The following is a 24605-nucleotide window of genomic DNA, read 5'->3' on the forward strand; positions in this document are numbered from 1 at the left end:
CACAACCACAGATACAAGACACAAACGTACATACACATTATCACAGACACACATGCACACGTGAACACAAATGGACACACTAACACACAAACTCTCTCTCTCTCTGCTCTCTCTCCATCTCTCAGTCTCTTTCTCGCTCTCTCTCTCTCTCTCTCTCACACACACACACACACACACACACACACACACACACACACACACACACACACACACACCACCTAATAAGCCCTGATGCGGGCCTATTGTGGCCCAGTGCTGTTGTTATGTAAGAGGCGAAGGCAGCTGGTGAGTGGCCAGCCATTAGCGGGCCCGGCAGGAAGTCAAGAATGTCAAGAAACAAACCCAGCATGGGGGGGACAGGCCGCAAAGGCCGGGGTTTACTGAGTAGCACATCAAGCGATGAAAGGACATTTTATATCTAGTGCTTATATATGCTGTCAAAGTGGACTGGGGCGAGTAACCAAGTCATTAAGCACAATCATGCAAGAAAGAGATTCCGAGTGGAATGGGGAAAAAAATGATTTTAGTGTACCATGCGAGCAACAGATTTCTCTTTTGTTAGTCTTTTTAGACATTATTTGATAGGACAGTGTGAGAGGTGGACAGGAAGCAAATTGGGAGAGAGACGGGGAGGGGTCGGCAAAGGACCCGTGCCGGGAATTTAACCCGGGTCAGCCGCATGACAGGCGAGTGCCCTACCAGTTGGCCACGGCAGGGCCACGAGCAACAGATTTCATATTGTATCTGCGGCATAACCTCTTTCTGCAGATGGGCCCGTCGACGGGCCTATTCACTCTTTGCTGATAACACTCAACTACATCATCACAACATTGCAATGACATTGCACAGAGCCTTAGGTAACTTGGTCCTTACCATTTTGGTGACAATACATTAAGGTAATAACAGAGGCTCTGCGCTAAGGGGTTAAACGCTGTCACACTGAATGGTCTGAGGCCAATAGCAAGTTATTTAACACATCAAGCAAGTAGGCCTAAATACACCGTAAAGTAGGGTTTGTAGGGTTAATTAACCACACAGAGATTAGGACCAAGTTAGATTAGTGTTAAATTTGAGCCACCACAAAATTGACTGTGTATGAGTGGGCTCTGGCAAATAGACAGTCATTTTTCTGAGGGTAAAATATAGAAAAGAACACTCGAGAATGTCAAGAAACAAAGCCCGCATGTAGACCAGGGTTTAATGAGCACATCAAGAGGGGACTAGGGGAGAACGATAACATGCGAAAGGGAGCACTCTGCTTGCATTTGCATCAAACAAACTGAGATTTCGTATCTGCAGCATACACTGGGGGAAACTAGCAAATCATTTTCTATTGATAAAATACTTAGAAACGAGAACACTCTTGCTTGCAGTTGCAGAGTCTTGGCACTTCAGTGAAGTATTGACTTTTATTCCAATGCAACAAATGGCTAAACCAGCTTATGCAAAAGGGTCTAATCACACAGATTTGGGATCTAATGCCACAGTTTTATTTTGTAAAGTTAATTTAGTACGTTTTATTTGTCTTTAATATGCAATTTTGTTATTCCATGGATCACCTTGGCCTTAAGCACCAGCTAAGCTAATTAGGCCTACCCAACTCACTTCCAGCACAAAGGATGGCCTGCAAGCATAGAGGGTGTATTCAAAAAACATTGAGCTTTGAGAGTAATGCACCCGACTTTATTTTTCTTCGTGGAGCCTTTGGTGTATACTGTACATCCTTATGACATCTTTCTGAAATCTGAAACTAACACATAGGCCTACCCTTTCTCTACACAAATACATTGATGCATTATCATACACCAGAGAAGTCAATGTTACAATTTGATACTTCTGCACCTTAAAAAGCCTAAATTTAGACTTGCTGAGGTAGAGCCTGCCTGATATCCGTCCTTAGGGTATTGATAATAAGCTGCATAAATCAGGTGGGGCCGCTGTATTTCTCTGTATTCAGAAATGTTTTTCTTTCACCTAGTTTTAACTTAACTAAGAGCTGCATTGGAAATGTAGGCCTACTTGAGTAGGTGGTTGTGCAAGGAGCAGTTATATTGGATATGTGGATATGTCAGAAGTGCACTGATTGATGACAAAGATTGGCTGACAGTTGAATACATACGTACGTATATGGATCCTCAGAAAATGCAGAGTTTGCAGGTAGATGATTTAGCAAGGTGCTATGCATGCTAGCTGCTATGCATGTTTTATGCTCGTACCTTTGACCTAACTTCCAATCATGCCAATCAAAACACTAATGCCGTGATGTCCACATCCCTGCAAACCTTGCAGGCACGATGCAACCCAGCACATGAAGCTGAGAGTAGTATTAGTCAGTCATTTAATCATTCCACTAAACAACTATTTGGCTAGATTATTCAGAGACAGAAAAAAACAGCAGCATGGACTGCAAATATATGATTCACCGACAGCTGTCCAAAGTGCTGCTTGTCAGTTGTATTGATGTGTTCAAATGTTTCTCTCGCCAAACCCTAAGATTTTGTGGATTAAAGTCAGTAAGATGAACAGCCAGGAGAAACCAAAAGGGAGGGAGTTGTTTAAAACATTTTTTATCTGTAGGAGTATAGTGACACTCAGGCCTTGATGCAAACAAGGCCCGGCGAGGATGAAGCACAGCAGAAGGTTAAGCGTGAAAACACAAATGTTTTCCTTGAAATGCAGAACAAAAAAACCTGTCATTAACATTGAAACTTCAAAACATTCAAAGTTCAAATCAGTGTGTGATCTACAAACATTATATCCAGTGGTGTCTCTCCCTCAATGTATACCATATGCTGTAAGTAAGATGGCTGTTTTCACCCCTTGCAGTTGTTTTGAGTTTGTGTGAGGTGCAGGTCATCACTGGGCCTGGGAAGAGCTGCTCTATATTAGAACATCAACATTTTTGCAGATTTTGCTAAATCTGCAAAACTCAGGGGGTACAATTGGCTTAGTGAGCTAAGGCGCCATAACATACAGTATGGGGGGACCTGGGTTCGAGTCCGACCTGGGGTAGTTTCCGAATAAAGGAATTTAAACCCAAAATAAGTAATAAAAAAGAGTAAAAGTTATTTGTTATTACTGCGCCATTGATAATAAGTGGTGTGTACATGGGTCATTCTACAATTCGGCTGCGCTTTTAAGTCCGTGGATTTTATTTGCCAATTCCACTAACTATTAACTGCATCCAATGATGTTTTGGACATTAGCACACATTTATCTTTCATATAATACAGAAAGTGTAGACATGGCATTATTTCCCTCAGCAAAAATGAATATTTAATAGGCCTACTGGTTTTGGGCATTTTCATGCCGTCCTGTTTTCCAAATGTCAGATTCAGTCTTCATATTAGCATATTAGCAACTTGTTTTGCCCAAGACGATTGCAAATGTTGATTCACAGTAATCATCACAATATCCTCCTGACTACCAGCAGTTCATTTTTGTCCTCTCTAGAGGACATTTGTAAACTGCGATATCTCCCACCCCATACACACTACTGTGCTAACTCCCAATGGTCTTTAAAGAGGACATTCAGAGCTTTCCAATGATACCATGTGTGTAGGGGTGGGGTTTTGGGAACTTTCTATTTCTTTGCAAGGAAAATGGTGTCCATTAAAAATAGGCCGCTTTTGGTTAAAGGGAAAGTAAATGCATAATACTTTAAAGTGGGCAATTATTGTCTTAAAACATCATCTTTATATGTTATTTCAATCTCTTCAGAGTACAATTAAACCTTTTCTAAATTAATGTAACATTATTTAATTCCCATATTTAGGCGTTAAAGAAATGTCCTCTAAAATGGACATTGGTAGTGACATCTTCCATTTTGTTAGTATTTTTCCAGTCAGAAAGTCAGTATCAGAATCAGAAGGAGAGACACTTTATAGAACATTATTGATAAATAATCCTAGATGTGATGTTTGAGGAAGATGCTGAAGACTCAGAGACCTCTTAGGATTCATTTCAAGCAAGACAAATAGAATCAGAACAAGCAGAATGTTCCCTATTGATTCAGTTGTCATCCCCTGTGGAGCATGACTCTGATGTGTGTCTGAACTTTGCAGGACAATATTTCAACCAAAAATTAAATTAAGACTAAATTAATCCTATAGACATGAACACATGTTTGTTCCAGAGATAATAACCCATATTTCACACATCAGAACTATAAAATTAGTCAACTCTGGTGAAAGTTCTCAGTTGACGGATCACATGTCATTCAAGCTTCAACTGCAAGTCCAGTTGCTTAAAACAAAATTGCTTTGACTTGAGATGACCTGCATGAATGATAATGGTCACAGACACATCCAGTTTCCACCTCAAACCAATAAAACACTCATTGTTAACTCATAAATGCTCAAATTTACTAATAATTAAACTGATTGTTATGCTTTTTCATCCAGATTGATTGATAGCAATTAAGGTACATTTTCAATGTACGGCCTTCCAATGTCCACTGTAGTGGACACATTAAATCTTTAAAATAAAAAATAAAAATTCGAAAAAAATGTTGTCAATCTCATTTTTTGCCTTCAAACAATTGGGGGAGTAAAAAACCCCAAAGATTTTTAAACTTTTTTTCCCCTGGTAGTCAGGAGGATATGACAAAACTGTCAGAAAGACCTCTGTGCTTTCCATTATACATGAAATTTGCCATTTTGTGTGAGTCCACGAAAACTGTGTAAACCGTGTCACGGTCTGAAACCCCCTCCATAAATCAGTAATGGTTTGGTCTTGGGCCATACGAATAACATCACATGATGGCAGGATATGGGAAGACTTTTTGGTAAGTTTTGAGCTTCCATAATTTAATCCATTCTTTTTCATTTTCTCATAGCGGGAAAATTGCCTGTCAACTGTGTCATCAACATATTCATAACAATCTGAATTAGAAATCACATGTAGAAAAACACAGATAAAGCATACAAATACATGACTTGATTAAGGTGTTGTGGTGGAACTTCTGAGGTCCTCAGTTAGCACAACACCATAAAAATGGCTGAAATGTCAAGCCGTGTTACCGTCAATGGTGTTACGCATCAGCTATGACAGTTGAGGAGGAGTATGTTTTTACCAATTTATCTCCATATTGACAGATGAACAAACAAAAATAATTTGTGTTCTAGGGAGATGGGTTTGTCTGCTCTGTTTTTTCTCCTAAAAAAGTGCCGACTTGTTCCCCTGCACTGTTGACCGTAACACAGTTGAGTAACACAGTTGACTGTTTTGAAAGTGTTTTTGTGCTATTGATCCCTTATGTGTTGGAAAAATCCTATGAACAGACGCTAGGGATTATCTCTGGAGAGGGAAGTCTTGTGTAAGGAGGATGACTAAATTCAAATCAGACGTTACAGGGATTTATAATGAAAAATGTGTCAGTCTGTATCACAGTGAATCATAAAATCTTACTTATGAAGCTCAACAATCACATTTTCTATATCAGTTGCACAGAATAATGACAACATTATTGTTAAAGGGACACTGTGCAGGAAATGGTCAGAAAAGGTACTGCAACTATGCTGCTCATTGAAACTGGGCTGCTTATTGCTAAATTTGATCTTTACATGAAAGTTTACTAAGTAATTAACAAATATTTTCTATTATGGTCCAAGTTGAGTAATTTTTGCAGCTAAAAATGGCAATTTTTGGTAATTCAAAATGGCAGACCATGGAGAAGATCCCCCTTTTCATGTATGAAAAGTGCAATTTTTTCCAGTCCTAATGAATAAGCTACTTAGAATTTGATGGTGGTGATAAGTATTCATGAAAAAGGTAATGTGCTGAAATTAGTGAATGGGCAGCATGAATTCTGGAAATAAACAACTAAAAATCTCATACAGTGTCCCTTTAAGGGACATAAGCACTTTCAAACGTATGTTGTTTCAACTCTGTAGTATTTTCATATATGTTTGAAATGACATAGTATTTGTCCATAACACTGTTGACAAAATAATCAAGCCATTTCATTACAGTATTTATCAAATGATTTAAGATTAAGCTTGGCAATTTGTTTGTTTGGAAACTTAAATATATACACTATGTAAACATCTAGGTCATTTATTTGAAAAAAAAAATACTGATAATTGACATTTTGCATTTGCCAAAAGCGCACTGGAAACGTAGAATGACCCACATACAAAGTATAAGTAAATAGAAATGAGTTAGGTTATTCAATGAATTTGATCTATTTTATGCTTTGTGGTTTGTTGAAAGAGACATGTCACATCTGATAGTTCTGTTCAGCTGCTAGTGACGACACTCAGTAAGCACGGTTTAAATGTAAGGGAAAGTTCACCATTTAAAGCGGTAGGGTAACAGTGAGTTGAAAGAGTTCAAAGTTTTCTAAACATTGATGTTGGTGCACATTGATTGTACTCAGAGACAGGGTTAATTCAATTCCTCTGATAACCGTGACAAAAGTTAATGTTGACACAGTTGTCTCCTTCATTTGATAAAAGAGCTTTATTGTCATATCATATATTAAGCCTTCTTGGAAAAAAGAAAGAGTTGAAAATAGGAGAAGAGAATTCTGACGAGGCTCTAGGATTTTTCTGAAGCTGCTTGATGAAAACAAAAAAAATTGTTACATTTAAATAGGCCTACTTATCACAACAGAATATTATCCTTTATTACACCTTGATTCTTGCAACTACAGTAAATTACTGAACTAAAAAAACAGCACTGTAACATAAAGTACCCAGCTTGAAGGATCTCTGGGAATGGCTATTGGCTGATAAGCTACAATTTGTTGTCTTCCAAGCTTTGCACCAACCTCACAACCTGTCTCTAAGCAACTATCGCTAAGGTCATTTTGGTACTCCTAGATGAGGTAATTCAAGTTCAGGAAAAATCTCTTGGAAAAAACTCTCTGCATTTTCCTCCATTCATTGTAATGTTGCTGTGAAAAGCCATGATGCTATTCTTTTCAACCGACCGTCCACACTTCATATACTTCATTAAATTAGGACATCCTTTTGTCTGAGCTTTCTCCAACACATATGGTCTTTGTGTCATTATTAAAAACTGACCGACAAACAACATGCAAAAAGCTCCACTAACCTATAAATAGTTCCGAGAATAAGCAGCCATGTCTCTCGCAGATGATGTGTACTGGTTTTTGGAGTATTGGAAATGATGAGGATGTCAGGACAAAATGGCCCTTTGAACGTTTGGAGAAAGATCGAGATTAAAAACATCACCCTGGTATTGATAAAATGCCACTGCCATCGTAATTACAGTCTGTTTAATGACCTCTGATTGCTTACGTTTTAGAGTTAGTGATGGCTGTTCAAAGGTCTGCCATTTAGTCAATAGGGATGCCAGCTGGTCGTGGCCTCAAGTCGCGTGGAGACTTTCATGCAAGTGGTGGACGTATAGTTGTGTCATCCAGGGCAAAGTTTGCAAATGACAGGTCCCTGAGTTGAAGTCAAGTAGGGTTATGTTGCCATTCACATCATGTACAGAAACGTGTGTAGTAAAAACGAAACAGCAGTCCGGTTCCAATACCCATAGTGCTGACTGTCCAATGTTATATTGCACCTCATTGCTTTCACACCCTGTGCTCTGGAACAATCTATCACGTCTAACTGCTGTGCAACACATACTGTACATTGTTGATCATGTCTCACTGTTCGGCACCACATTGTATATTGTTGATTAGGCTACTTACTGATGTGCAATGCTCTATGCCAGTGATTCACAGAGGGCCGGGGGCCCATTGGTGGGCCCTGAAGGTATTCCAAGAGGGCCTTGAAAGCATCTTCTAAACACCAAATAATATGTGCTTGAGTGTGATGCTGAGGACTATTTATTTGGATTTATTTTTTTATTTTTTTATTTTATCAGAGGTGGGCCCTGAACATTTGTGAAAAGTTGGACCCAAGTAGGAAAGTGCTGCTTACTGTGGAGTTCCCAACTCATGCAATTCTCTGTACAAGATCTACAGCCCTTGCAAAAAGTTTTGCCGCCTATCCATGTTGTTGGAACGACAGCTAAAAAACATGACTTTCGATTGATCAATTGGCTTCAGAAGTCAGCCATTTGGAAGCTACAACCCTCCCAAGTAAGGTTTATGTACAAAAATAAACGTGATGTGAATATTATCATTACTCATTTCATTGTTTTTTCATTGTGTTGGTTTCCAACTTTACAATGACCCCAAACACACACCTATGGCCAATTCTGATTTAACCCTATCCAGACCGGGCTTTTTTGGCATTCCTGGGACCGGGGGGGGGGCTCTTTTGACCCCCCCCTCATAACTTAGGAACCGAATGGCGTATGACCACCAAACTTGGAGGGGGTGATCTTCAGCCAAAGATCTATGAATGACATCAGTTTGGTGTCATTATTGGATATTATGACATCATTATGACGTCATTTCCTGTTTTTATTGCCCAAAATGTCACCTTCATGTATTTTCCATCTAACTTGGGAAATGCACATCAATTTTGGTTATTATTTGCTTCAGACCACTTCAAATGTTCACAAGGGTGTCTGATGCTGATGAAAATTAAAAAAATATGAAAAGTGATGATGATGAGACTTAGATCAGTGATTTTTGGTCAGGCGTACCTGTCAGAAAACCGTTGCCTTGGCAACAGCAAAAATTATAAACCTAATCTTTCACACTGTAGCCAACTTAATTTTAGGAAAAGTCACAAAGTTTCGTAGTCATAGCTTTAGTCATTCAGGAGTTATACGACATCAAAGTTGGTGCGGGCACTTTTAGCCCCCCCCCCCCCGGTCTGGATAGGGTTAATGAGTAGGTGAAAGTGATTCAGCAATTGAAGTATGACACCTGATCGGGGTATTTGTGTTTTTGAAGTGATTATCTGCTTATTTTTTACATTATTTTGCAGGCAACAAAAGATCTGTCTTGCCAAAATTTGCCCTTTGTGCATTCATTGAGTGATAAATCTTTCTTGGATGCAACAACTTTATTTTGTACATGAAATTTCATTTAGGAGGGTTGTAGCTTTGATATGAGTGACTTTCGAAGCCAATAAAGTAATTGAAAGGTAGGTAATTAGCTGTTGTTCCAACAACATGGATAGGCGACAAAAGGACAGTATTTGTTCCTAATTCTTGCCATATTTCTTGTTGTTACAGTAAACGTGTTCCTCTTTAGATGCATTTACTATTTATTTGTTTTAATTAAAATAAAGGTGCAAGACACTGCATTTTACAGCAAAGACATAGAACAATGTGAACATGAAATACAGTGCAATAAATACCTGTGAAGTGCCAATGCAACACCCAGAAATATGGGCATGCATGTGTACCTCTGTTTAGAATCAGAACCAAAGGTAAAATATTCTGCCCCATTTGTCCAGGCATAGTAGGCCAATAACTAATAACGAACATCATTGCAGCTACACGACTGCATTGGAATAATAGAAGGCATGAATGAACTCTTCACTGACTTTAATTCAAGAAACTGGAAATTCTAAACAAGCAAATTCCGAGTGCACACTCAACAAGACTAAAATGCTACGAAATCCACCGGACATACTGTATGCTCAAACAGAGCATTGACCTCAAGTTTCTCCTTTCAGCGGGCACCGGTCCAAGCCCATGTTAAAGCCAGCAGCTCATCACACATCAAAGCACAGAGCAGCTGCATTAGGAGCGCTGCATGGGGTGCCTGTGTGCCTGTGTGTGTGTGTGTGTGTGTGTGTGTGTGTGTGTGTGTGTGTGTGTGTGTGTGTGTGTGTGTGTGTGTGTGTGTGTGTGTGTGTGTGTGTGTGTGTGTGTGTGTGTGTGTGTGTGTGTGTACGTGTGTACGTGTGTACGTGTGTTTGAGTGCGTGTGTGTGTGTGTGCGTGTGCGTGCGTGCGTGCGTGCGTGTGTGTGTGTGTGTGTGTGTGTGCGTGTGCACGTGTGCGTGTGTACGTGTACGTGTGTGTGCGTGTGCGTGCGTGCGTGCGTGCGTGCGTGCGTGTGTGCGGTGTGTGTGTGTGTGTGTGTGTGTGTGTGTGTGTGTGTGTGTGTGTGTGTGAGAGGGGACTTGGGTGGCGATGGTGGGGGTGGGGGTGGGGGTGAGGGGGGGAGGGGAGGTTGACGGCACCTAGACAACGAGTCACTTCACAGGGGAAAGAGAAATGGCTCGACAAAGGAGGAAGCCGTTCTTTCCTAGAAGGGGTGGGGGGATAGTGAGCTGTTAGCAGCGGGGGGCTAACAACAGCACGGCAGGAGGCGAATTTGCATGAAAGGCAAAATGAAGTGGCAACACATTCACACAGTTGAGGTGTATGTTGGGCTAGGCCTGTTTTTTCACCAGATAGGGCCTGAAGGACCTAGGCAGAGTTGGGAGAGAGATTCACAGAATCTCCCTGCTTCATTCACACCAAGCACTGCTGATACCCATTTCAGGCAGATAACGCAACGGCTTACTGTCTTTGTGTTACTATCTAAGGTCTAGATGGAAGTCTAAAGTCTAAAAGCTTGCTGTCATGTTCTATACCCTCCATGACCTCAAAATCACAGTTACAATTTCCTTTTACAGGCTAGCAAAATCATGTACTGTATCACTTCACTTCACATCCCTATTATATGCCAAGCTCTATTCCAAATCTATTCTATGTCTCTAAAATAATAATTAAATGTGTGTGTGTGTGTGTGTGTGTGTGTGTGTGTGTGTGTGTGTGTGTGTGTGTGTGTGTGTGTGTGTGTGTGTGTGTGTGTGTGTGTGTGTGTGTGTGTGTGTGTGTGTGTGTGTGTGTGTGTGTGTGTGTGTGTGTTTGTCCTTGTATGACACTCGTGCTTTGCAGTGCAATGTCTCTTTGTCTGGTTGGTTAGTCTGCCTGCATTGCAACACTCAGAGAAAACATAACAAATATGTGGAGGAAATAAGAATTAAGAAACTGAATGTAGAAAATACTGATTAGTAGTAGTTTTTACCTATAGATTAATGTGCTATAATTACCATGAACGAATAACTTGGCTATGACGTCCAAATAGCTGGCGTGCATAAGTGGAATAGTTTTCCGGGGTCATGTCTAATGTGACACGAAACAAACTCAATTAAAAATTTGGTGTATTTCCGTGCACCACAGTGGGAGGAGGGGAAATGAATGTGACAGAGAATCGCAGAATGCTTAAAAGATTAGATGAGCTCCCACTGAGGTCAGGGTTACACAAGAGTACTGCCGAGTGAAAAGTCACGAGAAAAAAAACAAGGCCAAAAATAAACCAGAGGTTAAAAAACTTAAAAAGGGTCGAAGTAAAAGTGTACGTTCTAGGGCTGTAACAATATTGGATCGAACCTAGAAATCAAGATACTCAGAGTCACGGTACTGTATCGTGATATAAGGAGGCAGTATGATACTGTATCGTGATATAAGGAGGCAGTATCGTGATACGCCCTTTCAAAGTTTTGTTATCCCTCAGTCTAGAAAACAACCATATGATTTGATGTGATAGTACTTCAAATGAGATACAATTCAGAAATCGTGGGGCGTGTTGAACCGTAGGTCAAAAATCGTGATACGAACCGAATCGTGAGTTGAGTGTGTCGTTACAGCCCTATTACGTATTCTTGCTGTGTGTGTACCTCGTTAGGTACAGTGGAATAACTGGTGTCTTAAATATGTACGCTCATTGAATGTTGTAAGTACATATCAGTACTTACACACCTCTAGAAACAAAACACACCACCAATTAACATAGCATAGCCATATTCAAAAAGTCAAACACTTAGCATACATACATTAACAGATGTATGGTTTGAACTGAAAGTGGTTTGTGGGTTTGCTTGCACCAAGCGAACTACAACTGGCCCTGGGCAACAGTCCAACCCATCTTTGGCCTTACTACACACACACACACACACACAGACACACACACACACACACACACACACACACACACACACACACACACACACACACACACACACACACACACACACACACACACACACACACACACACACACACACACACACACACACACACACACACACACACACACACACACACACACACACACTCTCTCTCTCTCTCTTACTTGTATGTCCCTGTCTCCCCTCAAAAAGAGGGCACACGAGTGCGTTAGCTTTGCTCTTTCCTTCTCTTCAAACTCAGGGCACTGTAGGATTTAGTCAGAGCTATAAAAAAGAGATAAAAAACAGCACTTGAGATAAGTTAATCACACTGTAAAAACTACAACTTGACATTGTTTAACTTACTGGAATGTTTGAGTCCCCCAACCATGACATTGCCAATGCCAAACTTCTACTTTCTCAAGTTGAGTTATTTCAACTCACTTTTGTATGTTTTTGATGAAAAGCTGATCTTAAATGAGATGTTGAGTTGATATGGTATAGAAAGTGGATGCCTAGAATGGATAAAGTCAAGTAATGAAATTGTATACAAATTGCAGTGGATGCCTAGAATGGATAAGGTCAAGTAATCTACAGCAAGAAATGAAAGTGGCTTCAACTCAAATTTTCAAGGCAACCTTCTGCACAGAGTTTTTAAGTTATAAGTTTCAGCTTTCAACTTGAGGTTTTGGAGTACTGATATTACAAAGTTGAATGAACTAACTTTACAAGGTTTTGCCAACTAAGTGTTGGCTGCAACAGGGCTACCTGGGGAGTTTCGCAGGGGAGCTTTATTTTAGAGTGTAAACATAGAGCATTTTCCTTTGATGTGACAGGCTACAATGTCATTATGAAACTGTGGTAAAACAGGCAATAAGGCAAAGGTAAAATGTGGTAAAACAGGTAATGAGCATACTGTATGGTTTGATCTGCAATATTTTCTGCATCCATGAAACAATTCAGGACATTTTCATGAAACAGTTCACAACCTCTCAGAGACCAAGACCATTCAATCATTCAATCAATCAGTCAATCCCATTTCAACGATTCACTGCCTGCTCACCTGAGTACTAAGGGCTGTCATGTTTCAATTCAATTACTGCCTGCACCTGTCACATGTGTGATCACTCTGGTTAAACCAGTGTCCCATTCCAATGTCCCATTCACTTGGGGACCCATGATAATGGAAATATGAAATGGATAACTTCAAACACTTATTTGATACAACCTTGTAAGATTAGTTGAATAGAGCCTCTAACTTGAATCGCTTAGTTGATGTAACCTTGTAAGGTTCGTTGAATAATCAAATTGTTAGTTGGCAAAACCTTGTAAAGTTAATCGACTCAACTTAGTAATAGCAGTGCTCCAAAACCTAAAGTTATAAGTTGAGACTTGTAACTTAAGAACTCAGTGCAGAAAGTTGCCTTGAATATGTGAGTTGAAACCAACTTTTATTTTTTACAGTGCAGGATCAGGGTAGCCAAATTCTAGATGATTCCATGAGGATCAGGTGACAAGGCATTCTCCCATATCTCCCCTACAGAATAACTGCACTGGAGGAGATAGTGGTCTCAAGCTGACTTGACTTGACTTGACTCGACTTGATAGTGGTCTCTGGATAACATCCTGACAGAGCGGGATAACATCCTGACACAGGTGATAGGATGAGTGACGCATCGCCATGCTGCATACGTTGAAGCCATAAAAGGTTATCTGTTACTAAGGTATGCAATTTGTTGCCGTGGCAGTGTCATAGTATTACACATCGTGGACATATTATGAATCATTTATCTCAATATCTGGGGCTAGGGCTGCTGATAGCTTTGGCGGGGCCCGGGACACAGTAATCTGAAAGGCCCCCCACTCAATACATAGAATGTAATGGGGACGCAACTCTGGGTCCCCCACCATCCATGTGCCCGCGACAACTGACCCCTTTGCCCCCCCTCGCTGTTGGCTTCCCTTCTTTGGGGCCATCATCCTTTTTCTGTATTGAGAAATTAAAAGTGTCTTTGTCCTGTCAAAAACGTCCTAAACACTGTTAATTCTCCTCGTATTTGAGTTTGTGTGACTGCATTTGGTTGTACACGTCTTTGTAACTGCACGCAGTGACAATATAAGCCTAGTTGTTTCAGCCAGAATAGCCTTCTCCTGGGTGGGCGAAAACATGGCGGAAATTGATAGCCCAGGTCAAATAAAGGCTTTTTTTATTTACCAATGACTGTTCTCTTGAGCGCTTCAGGATCAGAGTCTCTTCTTTGGAATAGGCTTTGGATCTCAAAGCCGAAGAATACATTCTTTCAGCACACAAGCAAAACTCCTAGTAACTTGTTTGTGCACTCCTCAACCTCATCTGAACCACTGTGGCCTAGTGAGGTGTGTGTAGTAGGCCTACGCTTTCTACACAGACAAATGTAGTGTCAATTAAATGCTTAGAGAGCACTCTGTCTAGAAGTTAGATGAGTAGTCTAGTAGGTGGATTGCATTTTTTTAATTGTGCAATGCCATCTAGCCATCTAGGAGAGGTAGGACGGTTGAGGGAGAAGTAGGTATATGCATAAAAGCAAAAATCACTGACTGTATAGTATCCATTCTATATCCCTTCAAGGAAATGATGCCAAGGAGCAAAGTTCACTAATGGGTGGACAGCTCAACAGTGACCCTTTGTCCGTTTACCTCAGTGTGCGTCTACACACACAACCACACACACACACACACACACACACACACACACACACACACACACACACACACACACACACACACACACACACACACACACACACACACACACACACACACACACACACACACACACACACTCGCACACGCGCACGCGCACGCACACACTCACACACATGCACACAGACAGACACACACGCGCAAACACACACACACACGTGCGCGCGCACACACACACTCACACGCACACACACACTCACACGCACACACACACACGCATGGCAATCAGATTGGCATCAGTTTTAATGGCTCGCTATAGTAACGAGCTGTTCCACAGAGATTACAACATTCTGAGTTTATTGCTGCAAACCTGGACCCACTGCCCTCTCCGCGGAGGCCTTATCACAGACAGATGAGTGGCAGAAACACTCACACACACAGAACACACACGCAGAGTCATGAGTGATCGAGTCAGCCACCTAAACAAGGCTCTAAATTCAACGTTTTCATCATCAGCCAAATAAGCTAGTAGAGGTTGTTAATCTTACAAGCCAAACACACACTCACTAAGTGATCAAAGTTGAGTTTTCAATACCAGCCAAACTGAAATTTCGTCAGCATTTGACGGGTTGGCTGGTGTTAATTTAGAGCCCTGCACCTAATTGCATCAACTTGCATGTCATTTACAAAATGTATTTATTTGCATCGAATGATGTAAGGGTCAAATTAGACATGCACACCTTTTGCTTTTGGGAAATAAATACATTTGGTGCAGCATTACAAGATAACCTTACAGATTACTTCATTGAATGCAACAGAGCATTAAGCAGATATGGCAGATGAGTCAGACAAAAAGACCACAATCTCCATTTTAATTTCAAATGGAGAAGTGGAGAGTCCTGGCCCCATGTGGTGAGATTGTGCTGGGGGTCCTCACCTTATCACAAAAGGGGGATCCCCATCCCCTATATGCAAATTGTCTGGGCCACAGTGTCCCATCGTTGTCCTGATTGAATCACCAGCACCCCCCCCCCCTTTGTCCCCTACTTCTTTCATGTCACCTTTTGGCTGTAATGCTAGGTGACACTTTTCAATGCCCCCCTCCTCAACCCCCAACCCCAATACAAGCTTTCTCTCTTTTTCTTGGTTCTCGGGGTAAACTGCCATTGTCCGTTTTAATCTGTTTTAATCTATTTACTACTTTTACTTACTTGCTTAATAATGCATTTTTTTTACCAATCTCAACAGTTCTAGTCTAGTCTTTGTACTGGACACTGAGCTAGCCTGTGTGTGTGTGTGTGTGTGTGTGTGTGTGTGTGTGTGTGTGTGTGTGTGTGTGTGTGTGTGTGTGTGTGTGTGTGTGTGTGTGTGTGTGTGTGTGTGTGTGTGTGTGTGTGTGTGTGTGTGTGTGTGTGTGTGTGTGTGTGTGTGTGTGCGCACGCGTGCGTGCGTGCGTGCGTGCATGTTTCCAGGAACAGGGTTGTGTTCATGTTGTGGGATTATTTTGAACTTTTGTGACATGCATCCTCGAAAGCTACAAAACAAAGTAAATGTAAAAACATAGATACAGCTGTGGAGGCTTGTTTTGTTCACATTTAGCCGTTGCCTCAATAGAGGTTAATAAGTCTATGTAACTATTAAATCCTTTAAGCCTTACAGTTGAAGTTTAAGGTTTTCCATGAGGTGAGCCAATTCTTGCTATTGAATGTGTTAGTTCAAAGTTGTGACAGGCCACAACATACGACTAACACATTGTTCATTGCTGTTTAGCATTCGGCATACTTGTTTTATTTATTACCCCCTAACATTATACGCATTAACTACAAAGTAATATCAAATGCACAAGGCACAATTATGTATGGGATAATGTAGGAACATTCAATATATGGTATATACAGGGCTCTAAATACACATTTTTGTTCACCAGCCAAAATTCTTTGTAGATGTTAGATGTAGATCTTAGTGGCCAAACACACACTCTGTAATGGCTTAAAGTGGCTGGTAAGTTGTTTTTTCTACCAGCCAAACTGAAATTTCACCAGCATTTGGCCAGTTGGCTGGTGTTAATTTAGAGCCCTGGGTATATACGTATATTTAAGTTCAGTGATGAAAGGGCACACAATGTCATGTTATAGCTGTCTGCACAGGAAAATAATTCTTAATTTATCACATTATCAATTTTGTGCGAGAGGGACAGTGAATATGATTTTTTTTCTCTCCCTCTCTTCACTGTAATCTCTGTAACTTTGTGCAAGGCTGCTGTTAGAAGACGTGTGGGTGTATGTGTGAACAGCACCCTCGCTGACTTTGCTCCCTCCTATCCCAGTGCAGCCACTCAGCAAATGACCATTGTACCCGACTCCTCCCTCCATGGGCCAAGTGTGCGGGGAGGGGGTGAGGTTCACCTCCACCAGCTACACAGGCAAACTCACACCCTCCATTGACCCCCCCCTCCTCTCTCCTTTCCCTCCTCCCATCCCAAAGCCCTATATAAGATCACCACCTCTGCCTAGTTCTTCAGTCTCACCAAGACCATCATCACCTACAGGTAAGGGGACTACGAGGGCACAGGGGATGGTCATCTGCTTGGGTTGAAGAAGTTTGGCATGGTTTCTTAGTTGTGAAACTTTTGCCTTGGCTTGATTTCAATGCATTCTTAATCTGTTGAGAAACTTAGTTCACAAAGATGGGCTTTTTCTTTCTTTGTGTAAAGCAAACTTCTGCAGCATGTCCTCAGTAATGTCTAGAGACAGTCATGCATATGAAGTTGACTTGTCGTATAATGTTTCTTCCTGAGTTTTTAGTCTGATGGTACTCAGTTTTGCTGGTAATGTAGGCTACAGCTTTCCATTTGTATATGGTGAAATCAGCTCATTTCTGCTAGCTTGTTTTGCTCAGGGCTATTTTACATGAGTGAAAATGTGCAGGTTATGCCATTTAATCCATTTGCAATAACAACCGGAAATCCAAGATTATAGTACACCTCCGCACTCTTACCTCTGGCTTCTCAAAACAAAGACTTGTTGGTTCTGATGGGATTTCCGATTAAGGCATGCTGAATACACAACCTCTACTGCAGGCTAACTTCAGTAAGACCTTAAGGCAGGTCAGATTATTCGGTTTTCCTGAGATTAGCATACGTTGAGGAGATAAGTGAAACACAAAAGCTCTTACGTGTTTGTTGATGTTTTTGCATTTGTTGGATCACTTATTTTGATGTTTTTCACCACTATAGCAAGTTAGAACAGTTTGGTGTGTTATCCATGTACAGGGTGTAGGATAGGCTGAAGACAGCGGATAAAACATGTGCAGTTTATTATTGTGAACTTCATCTAAATATCTTTTTTCTCTTCTGTTTTACAGCACCATGAAGGTTGTGGCACTCGCACTGACTATTCTGCTGGTGGCCGGTAAGTTCTAGAACCCACATAAAAGACCCACATGCTTTCTCATTCTGAAAATCCTCAACATTTCAGATGATCTCTCTGTGAAGACAAGTCAATCTTACCATATTCTTTTTCTTCTTTGATCCAGGCGCCCAGGCTCGCAATCTGCAGGCCGATGCCCCATCCCCACTCCAGCATGTGAGGTCCGCAGCCCTCATGTACCTTCAGCAGGTGAAGGAGACTGCACAGAAGGCCCTGGTCCACCTCGACGACACCGAATTCAAGGATTACAAGTGAGTAAAATGTCTAGTAGTATTTATCATTAACTTGCAGTGTTCTGTGTAAAGTAGGAGTAGAAGTACGCTTATATGTGTCAAATATGTGTCAAATATGAATACCACACTAGTGGTATGATATTATATGATTTTATCTTAATAACATGTTACTAGTGTTGTAACTACATCTGTAAAGTAGAGTACTTCTACTGCTACTTTATACAACTCTGTAAATGAAATGGATCAAAAGTAAGCATTTGAAAACATTGATCCTAACCACACCGTCTCTCTCTATCTCTCTCCTTCCTTCCTCTTCTTCCAGGATGAAGGTCTCCGAGAGCCTTGACCAGATGGTCACCTCCATCGAAGCCGCCTCCGCCAGCATGGCCCCCACCACCGACGCCGTCGCCGCCCAGGTCATGGAGCTCACCGCTGGCCTGCGCGCCTCCATCACCGCCGACATCGAGGAGCTGAAGAAGACCATCGAGCCCAAGCGCGAAGAGCTGAGGGCAGTTCTTCAGAAGCACATGGATGAGTACCGCGCCAAGCTGGAGCCCATCATGTCCGAGTACACCGCCAAGCACCGCGCCGAGATGGACGCCCTGAAGGCCAAGATGGAGCCCGTCATGGCTGAGCTGAAGACCCGCGTCGAGGCCAACGTGGAGGAGACCAAGTCCAAGCTGATGCCCATCATCGAGGCCATCCGTGGCAAGCTGACCGAGCGCCTGGAGGAGGTCAAGACCATGGCCACCCCCTACGTCGAGGAGTACAGGGAGCAGCTGACCCAGAGCATCACCGAGCTGCGTGAGCAGATGGCCAAGAACGACGGCCTGGCCGAGGAGCTGAAGACCAAGCTGATGGGCGTCTACGAGACCGTCAGCAAGGCTTTCACCAAGGCCTAAACAGCTTCCCCACATTCCTTCTTCCCACTCCCCAAACCTCATCAAGACGACACCTCACTCCTTGTGTTCCTCTCCCTCCTTCGTTCCTTCTCCTCCATCATGCTCGCTCGCTCACTCACAACAACATCACATACATGCACTTTCCCTCGACCTCTAGTGACAAGGGCTAATGCAATGCCATGGCTGGACACTTCGCCTTCTAACACACAACCAAAAAAACGGCCTAACACACACAGACACACACATACTACACCGTGTGGGGTGATTGCACAGCTGTAAGCACGCAGAAGATGAAACACACACACTTTTGTTGTTGTTGTTGTCGTTGCCATTCAAACTAAAACCTTGTGTCATGCTTGAATTGTTCTGTCATGCTGCTGCTTGTTAGAGAAAACTTGTGTATTTACACTGTCTGTCCAATAAAAACCAGACTGTTTCATACTAGTCACTCTGTTGTTTCAAGAGCATCATCTTTCCTTGTCATAAAATATAAAGGTTTGTGCGCAAATGCCATTGGTGAAAAAAAGGCCATACTCATGTAATAAACCAGCGATGCATAGTTGATGCATACCTATGCTAAGGAAATGAATCCCCCAAACAAATAAGATAACCCTGTTAATAATATTAGCTTAATAAACTTGTAAGCCATTTGTATATATTTCAGTAGGCCTATTGATCTTAGCCATTAGCGTTTAATACAAGAAGCTGATTTATTCAACTGATTTAGCAAATCCCATTTATTCCACAAGCAAATATGGGACATGTGTTTTAAAACCTGTACAGGGACAGGATTAGTGGTGACTAGCTCATTCAGAATGTTGAAATGGTTACATGTGAGGGGTTGTGTAACCAAGGCTTACTTATTAGCCCAGGGGTGTGGAACCTTTTTCATTCGAGGGGCCACTTCAAATTCATTCGAGGGCCGTAAAAGTCCTCCAAGGGCCATACTATGACCACAAACCAGGATTTCCCCCTGCACTTAAGGGCTATATTGAAGGCAGCCACCTTCAACAGACCCCACCTTCTCTATGTCCCCTGAATATAACTTAATTGTATTGCAAATGTATTTTCTAAGATTCCTTTACAAAATATGTCATATTTCATGTGAAGTTGCATAACATTAAAACTATATTGGGGGCGGGATAAAGCGGCCTCAAGGGCCGCAAACAGCCCTTGAGACATAGGTTCCCCACCGTTAGCCTATTCAGGCGTAACAAAGCTTGCAAATCATCTAAAGACAGATGTGCACTATGTGCTCTGATGCAAAAAAGAAAACAGGACTTATCTTATCTGCACCTGCGATAGCATTCAACTGTAGCCTAGCTGTAGTAGTAGAAGTAAGTGTTCATTATCATCATTCATCTAGGCCTAGCCTACCTAATAATGCTATGACATGTCCCTTAGCTGTTATGTCAGTTAGCCACACTGGATGATTAGCGTAATCAGTGGTGTTTGTTGTCATGGTTACCAGCTGGCTTTGGGCTCTAGGACGTCATATCTACTTGGCATGTGACCGTTGTACCCATGTGCAAAGTTTAGTGCCACAAGGGCAAAATAGTCAGTCAACAGGTCTGGAGGTCCACACTAGACCTATGATTTTTGGCCCAGGCCCGAGCCCGAACCCGAACCCGAGCCAATTTCGGGTCGGGTCGGGCCTGAAATGTCACTCATTACGTTCGGGTAGGGTCGGGTTCGGCTTCTCTATCGTTGACAGTTTTTTTTTTTTTTTTTTTTTTTAAATAAATAAATAGGCTATGTATGTGCTTATAAAATATATACTAAAACTATGCATGGATGCTAGATCAATGAATACTTTTTATTAAATAAATAATTTGGATAAAACAGAGAAGGAGCTGAAATTGCTGTTTAACAGGAGCCGCAGCGCAGAGCCAGAGCATGCTTTGTTCACGTGTCGTAAACGCTGTCCTCTTAATTATCTTCCTCCGCAAGTCTGCATGATTTTGACCAGGATCCCGATAATATGGAACAGCAAGAAGTGAAGGATAAACTAAAGACAGGGGAACTGAAAAGGAAACCCCACACCGGTAAGAGTGAGGTGTGGAAAAACTTCCAATTGATTGTTGAAAATGCTACAGAAACGTGCGTTGGCTTCGCTGAGTGTCAATGTGGCCTTTTGCTTGCATACGATAGCAAAAAGACTGGCACCTCGTCGCTGATCAGACATTCAAAAAGCTGTCCTGGCAAAAGTGGTGGCAGTCAATCATCTCTATTATCATTCGTCCTAGATTTTTAAGGTCGTACTGCTGCTGTGGCTTATGGCCCAATGATCAGCCGGTCAAAATGACGGACGCCCTTAAAATTTTCCGCCAACTCTTAAAAAAAGCGTCAATGATGGATTATCGCTTAATGTAACCTCTGTGCACTGCAGTGCAGCATACACAGAAATATAAAAGATGGCCTGCATGTTTATACAGTCTATTTAACTTAGATTTCGTAACAAAATACTTTAATGGCTTTAATTTAAGGGCTTTGATTTGTTATCATAGATCACCCCTCCTTATAAATAAAATTTGAAATTTCGGGCTTCCCTCGGGCTCGGGCCTACACATCCAATAATTAGTCGGCCTCGGGCCGGGCCCGGCCCAATTCCCATGGGCCCATGTCGGTTCGGGCTTGGATTTTTTTTACCCGTTCTTACCTCTGGTCCACACAGACACACACCAACACCTATCCAATCTGAACAATGGTGACATCATGAATGTCAACACTGAATCACACTTGAGTCACATTCTGGTGGATTCTATGGATTCCCATAGGCCTGGCAGGCAGGGCCGGATTAATGCACAGGGTAGATGTGGCTGCATCCTAGGGGCCACCTGCCAGGGGGCCCCTAATTGGTCAAAAGTGAAAAATTGCATAATTGTGACAACTACAAGATGTAATATTGAAAAATGTATCTTTTGTGTTCACAACAGTTGGTCGACATGTTATCTTTAATTCCTATCTTGTAATTATAACACAAATTTGTCACGTAATTTGCCTTCTAGGGAGCTCACAATCACCTGTAGCCTAGGGGCCCCAGGGCATCTTAGTCCGCCCCTGCTGGCACGACATTTTGAAACTGGGAGAAGGCTTAAGTGCTTATAGACTATTTTGTTTAGCAACACGTTATATATTCATCTCTGGCTAGGGTTGCCACCTTTGTCTGACAAAAAACCTGGACTTTTTCAATAGTGATTGATCATTTTCCTTGTAAGCAATGGCTTCCTTTAACCTGGTTCTCACGCAGGTGTCACGAAGTTTAACGAAGATGCACAAAGCGCGAAGGGACTGCGCGAGAGCCAGGCTAGGCTTCCTTCATTCAGCGTGGAACCATATTTTCCCCTGGACAGACCATTCAATTCCAGGACGATCAGGGAAAACCTGTAAAGGTGGTAATATTATCTCCACTGTTGAGGGTGACAGAGGCGATTCTATGGTCCGGTGGGGCCTCAAGCGAAAATTCAAAGAAATTAACATTTGAAACAAAATCGCCACTACTGTAGTAAAGTGTAAGTTGTTATTCATCATATAGGGGCTTAGGGGCCCCAAGCGCCTGCCTGCCTAGCATGGTGACAAGATGCACCTCTGGAGGGTGATCATTCCTAATATCCCTCCCATATTCATCCAGGGCATGTTCACATTGGTTTTCAATTGACCCTCAGGTATTATCTCAGCTGCAACTATTAGGCCTACACACTGACACTGGACATTAACCAAGTTGTCCATGTGTTGGCACAGGCTTTGTTAGGAGATAACAGGTTAAGATCCGAGCTAATCACCTTATCGAGCGGATGGTTTAGTTACGTATATGCAAAGCAAAACCCCTGCTGCAGGATTTAAGGGATTGAAGATTGGGGATTGGGGGATTTGGGATTAAGTAGTGGCTGAAAGACAAGGCTCTCAGTGGAGATGCTGCTCCACTTTTTTAGCAGTGGCTAATCCAGCCAGGACTGATTGCGGTGGCACTCGTAACAGGCTAGAGAAGCAAGAGGCTAGAGAGCATGGATTAATGTGCTTTGAAAGGCAGTGGTTGTGGTTGTCAAACTAGGCAACAAGTAGCCTGGGAACTCTCATACTGCCTTTAGTTCTACACAAGCGTTTTGATCTGATCTCACTTGTGATTAGGTCTTGTGGTAACCAGGCAAGGCAACAAGTACCCCAGGGTTACTTTGCAGCAATCAGAAAGTGTGTAGATGTAAATTGGTTAACATCACTGCCAAATAGAGATGTCCGATAATATCGGCCCACCGATATTATTGGCCCGATAATACATAAAAATGTATTGTAAATGTAAATGTACATAAAAATCGGTCAATATCGGTATCGGATTTTTGACCTGTCAAAACCAATATAATAATGCTTGAATTACTGTACACTTTTCTCTTTAATTATTTTTCTATTTTTCACAGACGATGTTAATATTTGGAAAGCTTTGTTGCGTTCGAGAATGCATCTAGTAGCCCCCTATTTTAGGGGGGCTTTAGCCCCCGTGACATTAGTATTAGCCACCCTTTAACTGTTTTCCTCCGATTTTTTTTTTTTTTTCTTTTTTACATTTTTACAAATACAAATGCAGTAAAGCACTGAATACGAACCACCAAGAAGGCAAGTTAATCTGAATACAAGTTCCTGTTTGCTTATTTATTGTTTACAGTTTTTCTCGATTGCTTACACACAATTTCTGGTACTTCACACACAATTCTCGGAACATCTCACCCATTTCCCAACTCCCCTAACCAATGTCACTGAACACTAAACACAATTTCTTCTTTACATTCACATTTCAGTTTTAAAACACACTCTTTTCAAACCACTACACACAATTCTCTGGATTACACACAATTTTCATGAAAAAAAACCCTGGTTGTCGCATTGAACACACTGTCATTCAAAATACTAAAATCAACTGCCATACTAAGTTCACTTCCTCATCACATGGGCAAACTCTCTTCATACCGGTTTACAATCTGAAATCATCACCCCATAAGGACACACATTGCATGTCATATTGATGAAAAATTGGTGGATGCAAGGAGAAAACACATATGTTTAGTTTTTGAACTCAAAAATATGTTATACAAGACATCACTTTCATATGGTTACCCAATATTTTACAATAAATTAGTGCAATTTTTTAAATGTCAGAAAAATATGTAAAATATATACACATCTGTGTACTCTGAGTCTAAAAACAATATTTCAGTATTTTACTACAGAAAAATACCCTCTTTAGTAAGTAGAACACTGAAGAAAATAAGTTTTTTACTGTGTTTCAAGTTGAGTATAGAGTTTTACCTTGTGCATATTAGTGTTCAATGGTTCACATAAGAGTGTATTAAAATGACTGCTTGTGTGTGTCATTTGAGAACAAAATGACCTTTTTAGAAGAGAGTACATTGTTTTGAGACAAGACGTGCATTTTTCAGAGGTAGTGAGGAGTTATGCCCGTTGTGTGTGAGGTTTGGAGATTTGTGTGTAGAGTTTTGAGAATTCGAGAACTGATTCCGTAAAATGTGTGTAAGCAATCGAGAAA

At 41.5% G+C, this 24605-nt stretch overlaps 2 protein-coding genes across 2 annotated transcripts in view; both read left to right on the plus strand.

Annotated features, from left to right (window-relative positions):
- Nucleotides 1-17014: 17014 nt before the first annotated feature.
- Nucleotides 17015-19517, plus strand: LOC134454240 (apolipoprotein A-I-2-like). The gene is made up of 4 exons (XM_063205120.1): nucleotides 17015-17054; nucleotides 17870-17916; nucleotides 18041-18185; nucleotides 18490-19517. Exons 2-4 carry the CDS (start codon nucleotides 17874-17876, stop codon nucleotides 19067-19069), a joined length of 768 nt encoding a protein of 255 aa, XP_063061190.1. The 5' UTR covers nucleotides 17015-17054; nucleotides 17870-17873; the 3' UTR covers nucleotides 19070-19517.
- Nucleotides 19518-21050: 1533 nt separating this feature from the next.
- Nucleotides 21051-24605, plus strand: part of LOC134454829 (T-box transcription factor TBX1) — a 13171-nt gene continuing 9616 nt past the window's right edge. The window contains exon 1 of the mRNA XM_063205988.1: nucleotides 21051-21114. Coding sequence (XP_063062058.1) covers nucleotides 21051-21114 — 64 coding nt within the window. The remainder of the gene's footprint in view (nucleotides 21115-24605) is intronic.

The sequence above is a fragment of the Engraulis encrasicolus genome, chromosome 8 (genome assembly GCF_034702125.1).
Source record: "Engraulis encrasicolus isolate BLACKSEA-1 chromosome 8, IST_EnEncr_1.0, whole genome shotgun sequence".
NCBI lineage: Eukaryota > Metazoa > Chordata > Actinopteri > Clupeiformes > Engraulidae > Engraulis > Engraulis encrasicolus.